The sequence below is a fragment of the Cyprinus carpio genome, chromosome B4, assembly GCF_018340385.1.
Source record: "Cyprinus carpio isolate SPL01 chromosome B4, ASM1834038v1, whole genome shotgun sequence".
NCBI classification, from domain to species: Eukaryota; Metazoa; Chordata; class Actinopteri; order Cypriniformes; family Cyprinidae; genus Cyprinus; species Cyprinus carpio.
This window is the reverse complement of record NC_056600.1, coordinates 11,396,706-11,407,876: the sequence shown is the minus strand read 5'-3', so window position 1 is coordinate 11,407,876 and position 11,171 is coordinate 11,396,706. Positions and strand designations below refer to the sequence as shown.

Sequence of the window (11,171 nt, the reverse complement as noted above, 5' to 3'; positions counted from 1 at the left end):
CCTTTTCTCCAGAGTAAAGACTACAGGAATAAAGAATGCAGCCTGGATGAAGCCGGAGGCGGAGTTATAAGTGCGGGTTTTTGTATGTGTGTGTGTGTATGTCTGTATCTCTCTCTCTCTCTCTCTCTCTCTCTCTCTACCTCTCTACCCCTAATGGAATAATGGCATGATGGCGTAATGGAGAACACTTAACTGTATTTTATTAGGTTTGGTCAATGCTTTCACTTCATCACTCTCTCTCAATTATTCTTCAATTAAATGTTTTTTTATTCGCATGACGAATAACTAAACATTTCTAGCACTAAAGCATTTCGAGTTGCATGTGTTGTGCAGCAATTTACAGTTAAAATGATTACAAAATGACAATGATTAAAAATATGCTTCAACTGAGTAGCGCAACAGTATTGCTTAGGCTATCTCTATTGATATTATTGACGTGAAAGTATTTAGGTATTTTAAGTATTTAAGTGCTAAATCACAAAAATAGACAACATAGAAAATAAGGTGAAGTGGGGAAAAAAAACCGAAAGTGAATCAAAAAGAGTAGGTTAAGCGTCAAAGCAAATTATTATTATTAATAATAACATCTAATGGATTTTTTAAACAAGCAAACAAACAAATAAATAATGGATTCAGTGCATAAACACACACACACACACACACACACACACACACACACACACACACACACACACACACATACAAATAGCATAAATAAATAATTAGCAAATAAAAATACACTAATGAACTTTAAGCACATTGTAGGCTGCTATATTTATTTCTATTTAAGCAAGCTCTTTGTGTAGATATTTTGTGTACTGCATTGAGCAGGTGCAGTAATGGTTTTTCTAATGAAGAATCTCTGCTTTTTATTTCCTTGAAATCCACTTGGCTTGTTTTTGTTTGCGTTGTGGTCATTAACTTTGGTAGCGCTCATGAAGAGTAGCAAACATTACGCACAGTGAGCAAAATATGGCTCAACAGCGCCCTCTAGCAACAGCACGATATTTCTGCGGCTGTCATATACTGGGATCACTGGGACGTACTGCCACCATATGGAGAACTTAAAGTATCATTCAAATAGGCTGTGTTTTGGTAACATAACGCTATACCACTCGTTCTGTTTCTGAAATATGTAGCCTATACTGCATACTCACATTTGGCAAAACGTTCAGTATGCAACAGGTCAACTTAATCTTAATTGGACTTCTGTGAGACATTTTACAAAAAAAAAAAAAAAAAAAAAAGTCATTATGCAGTATTGTTTGTAGGCTATATACTGTTTTCTGCCATGTTATTTAAGACACTGCACAAAAAAAGTATTTGTTATCACCTGACCTTACTATATTTGTCACATGACTTCTTCACACGATATTATGACCATCATCTGTTAAACTGCAAATGGAAGGTCAAGTTTAGCTCAAGGATTGTTCTGCATGTTAACAAATAAGTCATCTTGATATTCTATGCATGCAATATATACTGTACTATTTGCTACCGCAATATTTAGAGTAGTACAATAGCCTTAGATTTTTAAAGAATTTGATTTGTAACTAGAGGGGGCTGTGGGGCAAACAAACAAAAACAATAGTGTATTTAAACAGTTCTGCTAAGTGTAATAAACAATAAGTGCATTACAGAAAAATATCAGACCTGAAAAAGCTCTAGTTTAGGGCCGTTTTTATATAGTAAATGCTTACACAGTCTTTACTCTGCCACAGAAGTGGATCATTGTTCTCTGGTATTCTAGGCTATGTTTTGATGGACAGGCCCTAAAATCAGATATGATGGCTGATGTGCAGCTGATGTTACCATCCAGAGTCAATCTGAGAGCTGAGCATTCTGGGATTGACAGTCAGATAGCCAACAGCAAAAAGTAGAGTATGCAAGATCTTTTCTACCCTAAAAAGGTTAGAGAAAGGTCCTTGGTTAGAAGTCTTTGGGTCATTAGCTCATATGACATCAGACAGATCTGCATGATTCAGTCCTTGCGTACAGGAAATGAATAATCATGGTTTCCAAATGAACTGTGACTGTCGCTTACTGTCTTGCCTGTGGCGTGGCATAGGTTGTACTGTACATTACTCTGACATTCTTGAGTTTCCTTTATATTTTCATTTCCGTCATCCTAGATTAGTGGTTTGTCTCCAGGGTTTGTGTCATACACACTAGCCACACAGTCAGGCAATTTGGAGTTGCGTCATTTTATTTGACGTGACATGAAAGCCGAAATATTCAGTTACATATTAGTGTAAATGGCATAATTGCATATATACAGTATAACCATATATTATCTCTGACAATACTATAAGTAGGAATGCAATCTATGGTAGTGTTTATCAGATTTTCTACATTACCTACATACTGTACTTGAATGACTGTTTCTAATTCTGAAAAAAATGGCCAAGAATGTTTGAAATATTAGCTTTGTAGAAAAAGACAAATTATATATTTATTATTGTTATACATTTCGCTTTATCTGATAAAAATACAGTAAGTTATATTGGGAAATATTTATTACAATTAACTATTTTATATATTTGATATATACAAAATAAACCATTATTGTTAAATTATGCAAGATATCAAATAATCTAATTTATGAGTATAAAATATAACAGCATCAGTATTGTAGAAAGTGTCCTCGCCTTTAAAAGGAAGCTGTGTTTTCCCCTCTGACCCACAGACCCCTGAGTCACTGAGAGACTGGCAAGACCTGAGCAGTCTGTCATCTAGACGAATGGATGAACATTGCGCAATACACACGCACAGGCCTACCTCAGCACCAAACACACTCACACACCCTCCAGACACACAGCAATATCCAGATGTGCTGATCTACTTTTTTTCTATTCTTTGATTCAAAGTGATTTCTTACATCACTCATACATCATTCACATACGTCAGCAATCTTGCATCTCACTTTAAATTCCACTTGAAATTACTTGTCAAATGCAGTTTTTCTTTCCTGTGTGTGATGTGTTTCCTGTTGAAATGTGGGCGGGGCACATCAAAAAGCTGTTTTTTATAGATGGCCAATAGGCTCAAGTTACGTCACAGCCATGATCCCAATGATCCCAGAAGAGTTTCATGCATATATGATCTAAAAACTAAAATACAAAAGTCCAGTTTTGGGTTCTTGTAGTCTTTAATGTAGTTTACAAATTGTGCCATTTTCAAGGCCAAACTATTCTGCAGTTTTTAATCTTTTTCCTTCTTGAACATGACAGCGCACCTGATTCTGTGACACATGGTCTGGTAAAATGGTAAAGTTCAGGCGGAAGCATTGGCCCCAGGCTGATACTGAACTCCAGTGTAATTGAAGGCCTTTCTGTCCCTCTGTATGAAGATTAACCTGCCATTACATGCAGAGGGCAAGATAGAGACACACACAACTCCCATCCAGATTTCATTCAAGAAAATAATAATTCATCCAAAAACACGTGTAGTTTTGCCCAGACCAAATTAGTCATGAGTGAAATGTTTGCTCAGCACAGTTTTTTTTTTTTTTTTAGTGCAAAAGAGCGATAATGAAATAACATAAAGATATAATGAAATCAGAAAAATAAGAGATTATGAAATCAGAATATATTTGTATTAAAAATATTGCATACACACACACACACACACACACACACACACACACACACACACACACACATATATATTAAGGGAATATTACATAATAATTTTCAAGCTCCAGTGTTGTGTGGTGGGAATTGTAGTTGCAATACCATTTTTTAATTTTTCATTCAAATTCTTTAATAAATACAGCAAACATTGCATCTGTGCTGAAGAATCTACAGTTTTATTGTCATTTTTTCTTGTCAGCTCAGAAAATTTGCTTTGCCACTGATTAAATTTGAAAACATAAAATGAAAATATGATTCAGAGGAGTTTAACTTATGTGGAATTATAAATAGTAAGCACTTGGCACATAGAAAAATATTTTAAGGAATGAGTTGACTTTAAAGGCGAAACAGTTTCCCTCTCTCCTACTATATGCATATTTTTGAAAATTACAGCAATGAATTGGTTTGGAGTGCTACAGTATGAAGCAAAAAGATGCAAAAAGTCAGGTTTATTTACTGGGATCTGGTGAAGTCTTAATTGATGGCTATGAGTCAAACATGCTTGATAAGTGTGGACCAGCATGAGTCCTTTGTGCTGTCCAGTAGTGCAGGTGAAAGGCCAATGTTTTTTTCCCCTAACAGTCGTGCTCAGGTACAATTCTGCACTTAAGGATCTTTAGATAGTTCTGGACTTTGTTTGAATCACGGCGAAAGCAGTACAGGAGCTCGTAGTCGCTCATGGCCTCTCCGCTATCAGAGAGAGGAAGCATGGCTTCTGCCGCAGACAGACCTGTCACAGAGTTGCCGAGCATTCCCAGTACTCGCATCTGACAGAGACAAGAGAGAACAATGAATGAATCACAGCGTTTTAGGCATTTTCCACAAATAGGCTACAGAAAGTTCACAAACTGTTTATTGTCAACCACAGCAGGTCAAATGGAATATTTTACTTTATTTGAATTTTTGCAACCCTGTTTCATTGTTTGATTAATTGATATGTTTGATTAATTTGTCATTAAAAAAATCACTTAGTAGGAAACTAATAGTTTAAGGTCAAGTGCTGGTTTTGTTATTGGATAACTATACATTTCCCATTAATTAAAGAAAATATTTATTATATTCATATTGTCTTGCCAGAACTTTTTTAGTAATCAAAATTACACATATATATATACATATACACACACACACACACACACACACACACACACACACACACACACACACACACACACACACACATATACATACTGTACATACATACATATTAAAATTTTAATTAAATTTTTACTATAATGAAATATTTTGAGAAATGCACTTTTTACTCCACTTAGATTCTGGTAATAGTCATAATTTGCGAGTCATATACCATTAATTTTGCAATGTGATCATACTTAGTATGATACATGAAAAATATGTGGAAAATGCATATTTGCATTTCAAAATTGCAATATAATACTATACTTTAAACCTAATATTTATCTAACAGACATGCTAAAGTAATTAACATTGATTTAAAATATTTTTGACTATAAATGATTTTATTTAATATTTGTGTTTAAGTATTTAACATTAAAACTAAAGTAATTAACATTGATTTAAAATATTTTTGACTATAAATGATTAATGTTTTATTGTTAAAGATGGTAAAAGTTATAATGTTTTTTTATTGCTTTAACTTGGTTGTTGATGGGGTATATATTTAAGGTAATTGATCTAATATATTTTATAATTGAGTTAATACTCAAAACATCTCTAATGCTAAGCCAAAGATCTTGTGGAAAGTGCCTATACAAGTGTCTCACACCTTTTGTAATTCCCTGATTTGACGTGACTCACCTTCTCAGCTACTTTCTCCACCCCTTTCCTCAGCTCATGGGCCATGTCCCCCATCTCCAGGGCTTTGTTACTGCTGAAGCTGTTGAAGTCCTGCTGGTGAGCCATGCTCTGGTGCAGCTGGAACAGGGGGTCCCTCCAGGCCATCAGCAGTTTAAGAATCACCTCCGTTAACTCTTCACGCTGACACACACGAGTTTAAGGAGTTAAAAGCTACAGGTATGCAGGAACAGTAGTGTTGATTTGTCTGAAACTATATATAATATACTAATGAGGTTTGAGAGTTTGAGGAGATGGTTGCTGGGATACTTAATTTAGCAGATGTGACTTTAAGTGCATTAATTGATGGGACATTTCTCTTGGGACGGGCTGCGATTAAGTGCTTTGCTCAAGGGCTCAGAGGTGATAAGACAGCAGTGGGATCAGAGAATACAGTCCATTAATGACAAGCAGTGGCAGCAGAATCACAGATGCTTGATGTGATAAATGCACCTTAGAGCTGAACTTGGGGATGTTTTTTAGGAAGGGGTTGTTGCCTGATTAGGATTTTATACTCACAGCTAGTTTCTGTGCATTGTCTTTGCCATTTGGAGTCAGAATGTTGGAGGTGTGACACTTGCGGTAGATCTTTCCAATATGGTTTTTGCTGGGCAGGAAATACTGTTCTCAGTCAAAAAGAAAAGACGAGGGGGGGAAAAATTAAACTGAAGCCACATTCAGTTTGCAGAAAGATGTTTAGTTTATTACTTCTGCAATTTTTATAAATGTAGTTATATTTAAATGTTAGAATAAAATCATTATTTAGTCATCTTTTAAATGGTATATACTAACAATATAGATTTTACATTGAAATGATTTAACTTTTAGTTAAATGCTATTATGCAGTTTATTATGACAATAAAATATCTAAAACATAATCTGATGCATTTTAAAAAAAAGTCTTAAATGTCTGTTATTATTTAAATTCATATTTTAGATGAGCAAAAGTAGTTCATTTCAGGTTTATGCATGTTATTATGCATTTTAAATATATAAAAAGACTAATACTAGATATGAACAAAAATAGTAAATTTAGTTATGCATTTTATTATGCACTATAAAATATCTACAAATGAACTGATGAAAAATCAAAATAGTTTATTTATTTATTGTTTTTTTTTTATTATATTATTGTTTAATTTTTTTTGAATTCACAATTTATATTAATAAAAAGAGTTAATTTTGCTGTTATTCATTTATGAATTTTTACTATGCATCTAAAAAAAGTTAATTTTGTTGCTATGTTTTATCATGCTAAATATGTAAATAAATATCTCACAATTTATACATGATATTAGCAAAAAGAGATGATTTAATCTGTATTATCAAGTCAATTTATGCATTTTTTTTCACTTTTGAGATAAGTAGATTATTTACTTTATATAATAACTTTATGTAATATTCATACATATTTACAAATATATATACTTTGCATTTTGATATACATGATAATTTTGTTAAAAATGCATTCTTCTATTACAAAATTTGGATGTTATACTGTGGCACAGGCACAACATTTTACAACCCCCTCACTTTACAAAGACAGTTGCATTAGCACAATTAGAAGAAGAGACAGATGTGACTCACAAACTCTGAGTGCAGATCGTTGGAGAGGCTGTGCATTCTGGCAGAGTGCTGAATGACCCTGTCGAAGAGATCTGCCAGGGACGGGACGTGGCATCCTGATGGCCCGTGTGCACAGATGGGTGCGGAGCCGACCCGACCGTGAGGATCCAGGCACAGAAGTGCCACAAGCAGCACAGCCACTGCCGGCAAAGACAAACCAAAAGACAGAGAGAGAAATAGAGGAGCAGAGGGTTAGAGAAAATCTAAGTTCCTCTGAGAAAAACAGGGGAGTACATCCACAGATGGAGAAAGAGATTTGATTTCTAACTGTAGACAGCCACATGAGCTTCAAAAGCTTGCCGGTCTCCTTGAATCAGAGCCTCTGTCAGTTCATAGAAATACCTTGCTTCAGGCTCCTGGACATTCTGAGAGGAGAGGAGAGGAGAGGAGAGGTTGTGGAATAGCAAGGGGTCGGACTGCTATTTAAAGTGCCCAGAGTTTAGGTGCTGAGGGATGAATCTGCCCATTAAAGAGAAGGGAAGAACGAAGGGGGCGGGCATGAAAAGTGTGTTTGCGTGATGATGGCGTGATTGCCATAGTCCATTGTGCCCGTTCCTTCAATCAGGTGGTGACTAATGCCTCTTCCCCCCACCCAAGTCCCTGCAGGCTGCCCGCTTGGATTTTGCGTTTCCTCTTTAACCCTCTCTGTCCTGTCATCTGCCCCACCAGACTAACCTGGGTGATTGGTGCTCTTGACTTCTGCCATCCAACATGACCCGAAACACCAGTAAGTTGTGCACTTTAAATAGTCATCGTAAGGAATAAGTGGTTTACGGAAATGGACTTGAGTTGCTTTTAGAGTTTAATTAATTCTGCCCTGTCAGTGTTCAGTAAATCATCGGTGTACTTCCAAAGACTGGAAAATGTTATGCATGAAAAAAAAAATCTATAATAAAATAAATGTTTTTTTTTTTTTTTAATGCATTGTAACATTAAATAAAGTAGTTAGGAAAAAATACATTGATATTTATATTTATATACATTCAATTATATTATATTATATTATATTATATTATATTATATTATATTATATTATATTATATTATATATTATATATTATATTATATTATTAATTAAATAACATTATTATGAATTTTTGCATATTTTGTATTCTACCGTTAAATTACGTGGTTAGGGGAAAAAATAAATAATTTATATATTTATAGACATCAAATATATTATATTATATTATATTATATTATTAATTATATTATATTATATTATATTATATTATATTATATTAAATAATATTTATATGAATTTTTGCATATTTGTATTCTACCGTTTATATTAGGGAAAAATAAATAATTTATATATTTATATTTATATTATATTATATATATATATTATATTTATTATATATTATATTATATTATATTATATTATATAATTATATTATATTATATTATATATTTATATATATTATATATATTATATTATATTATATTATATTATATTATATTATATTATATTATATGTGACCATGGAGCAGAAAACCAAAAAAATTTAAATTGAGATTTTACAACATCTGAAAGCTGAATAAATGAGCTTTCCATTGATGTATAATTGTTAGGATAGGAAAATATTTGGCTGAGATATAACTAAATATTTTAAAATCTGGAATCTGAGGGTGCAAAAAATCTAAATATTGAGAAAATGACCTTAAAAGTTGTCCAAATGAAGTTCTTAGCAATGCATATTACTAGTTAAAAAATAAGTTTTGATATATTTATGGTAGGAAATGTACAAAATATCTTCAAGGAGCTTGATCTTTACTTAATATCTTAATGATTTTTGGCATAAAAGAAAAATCGATAATTTTGACCTATACAATGTATTGTTGGCTATTGAGAGTGAAAATATAAAATTTTTAAGTGTTTTTGAGTCACAGTGAACACCATTTCGGTTTTTTAAAGCCCAGTGCACTTGGGGTGAACACACTGATCTGACAAAAGCCAACAACCGTTGGAATTTGATGTTTGATTGGGCAAATATGATCTTGCTTTTTTCCTATATCCCTTTGTGTTTGAATTCAGCTTGTCTTGCTTCATGTGCTCGATAAGAGACCCTTGACCTCAGACATTTGTGTTAGTGTGGCTGGATGTTCAGTACCACTGTGACGACCATCATACGCCACCCAACCCTCAAGGCATGATATACATGTGTGACTATGACAAGTCGACGTTAAACTGGATGGAACTATGACGTCAGACAGCTGGATATGGGTCAAACACAGACAGGGGGACTATTATTAGATACCAAATCTTACAAACTGTCATAAAACAGTGAGTTGTTCTCTCAAATGTACAGGGATGAAAATAGAATGCGGACAGAATGCCACTTTATATGATGATATGCGTGAAACATGCTGACAGAAGCGATAGAGATCAGGTGACTGGATAAAACTCTATCTACAACTAAAAATAGTTTTCTTTTGTTACTAAAGTATTTACACTTCCATTCAAAAGTTTGCGATTGGCAGCCATTTTTTATGCTTTCAAAAGAAGTCTCATTAATTTGATTCAAAATACAGCTAAAAAAAAAAAAACTGTAATATTCTACATGACTGTATTTCAAAATGTAATTTACTGCTGTGATGGCAAAGCTGAATTTTTAATAAATAAAAAACAACAACAACAAAAAAAAAACTTTCTGACCCCAAACTATATAGTGTTTTTCAATGCTGTTCAAAAACATTATGAAAGAAATTAGCTCTGACATCATTACTGTGTTTAATCAACTGATCCACAAAACATGATTTTTGCCTGTGGGGAAATTTTTTTTTTTAATTAGGTTGATGAAAACTTCATACAAGATCAGTGTTTTTTATGCTTAAAAGTCCTACCCAGTCTTTTGTATGCTGACAGTTGTTGGGTTTTGTGTAAAGTGTTTTTTTTTTTTTTTTTTTTGGTAAACTTCTTTGAGACAGTACATGTGGACCCTTCTCTTGAAAAGTGAACATCATTGCTTGGTGTCCATTTGAAGTGAATGTAAATATGTGCCAGTTCAATGTCATCATATGCTTTACCAATGACCTAATGATAATTATAAAGCATGTAATAAGACAAACTTTCATACTCTGCAGAAGTCTAAATGGGAACTTCAATCACAATTCAGTCACAAAGAAAGTACTTTAAAAAAGTCATTATGAATCATACACTGAGTGGCTAAATGCCAGAGTAATATTTCCACTCATTAACACAGAAAAAGATTGACAAATGCACTTTGAAGTATACTGTTGACTCTCAAATCCATATATACATAAATAGCATCAGTGCATTTTGAAGCCTTTTAAACATGAGAACTTTTCAAAAACTACTTGGAACGATTTCTTAGAATTATCCGGCTAATGTCGGCACCAACAGCCTCGTGGTTAGTGTGTCGACACATAGTGCAGCTGTGCTCATGGTGACCCGAGTTTCGATTCCTGTCTTGAGGTCCTTTGCTGATCCTGCTCCCTTTCCTGTCATTTCTCTACTGTCAATAAAAAAGGCATTTAAAGCCCATAAAAATAACTTTCTGACTTCTGGAAAACTGCACATGTACTGAAGGCCAGGCTCATGTCCGGCTCATAATAGATCAACATCCTCACCTACACACCTCCTTGCATCTTTCATAGACAGTTGCTGTAAATTCCAAAAATTATATTTCTATCCAAACATGATGAGTCAGGTTTAATATTACAATAAATTGGGTATGACACCGTGCATAATTGTGTTCTATTAAAACCTTGAAATAAAAATGAATAGCCAGAGCAGATGCAGATTTGGGACTACAGTGTTTTCATAAAATATAAAAAATAATTAAATGTACCTAATTGTAATGCACTCACATTTAATTATCTTTACATGTGAAATTTACTATTAAATTCTGAGTGAAAATTGTTTCTACACCATTTTTATTTTTATTTTTCATTCATCAAACTTTTGATAATAATAGTAATAATTATCACTCCCATTTAATACTGTACAGTGTAAAAAAGATCATCATTTAAACAGTAAAAACTATAAAATGCTGTGTTAAAAACCTGTTAATTGGTTGACAATTAGTTCACTTACAACATATGGTAAAAAATAAATAAATCGAATGGCACATTTA

At 33.3% G+C, this 11,171-nt stretch overlaps 1 protein-coding gene across 1 annotated transcript; it reads right to left on the bottom strand.

Moving 5' to 3' along the window:
• Positions 1-3,860: 3,860 nt before the first annotated feature.
• Positions 3,861-10,543, bottom strand: LOC109109275 (prolactin-like). The gene is made up of 6 exons (XM_042722631.1): positions 10,433-10,543; positions 7,342-7,438; positions 7,031-7,246; positions 5,967-6,073; positions 5,412-5,591; positions 3,861-4,399 (listed from the first exon to the last, which is right to left on the bottom strand). Exons 1-6 carry the CDS (start codon positions 10,541-10,543, stop codon positions 4,208-4,210), a joined length of 903 nt encoding a protein of 300 aa, XP_042578565.1. The 3' UTR covers positions 3,861-4,207.
• Between the last annotated feature and the right edge of the window lie 628 nt (positions 10,544-11,171).

Coding starts and splice junctions, on each gene's coding strand:
- LOC109109275 (XM_042722631.1), bottom strand. CDS start 10,543: ATGACAGGAAAGGGAGCAGGATCAGCAAAGGACCTCAAGACAGGAATC. Junction 7,439..10,432: donor CACTAACCACGAGGCTGTTG/GTGCCGACATTA, acceptor CTCTCCTCTCAG/AATGTCCAGGAGCCTGAAGC. Junction 6,074..7,030: donor TCTGCACTCAGAGTTTGTGA/GTCACATCTGTC, acceptor TTTTTGACTGAG/AACAGTATTTCCTGCCCAGC.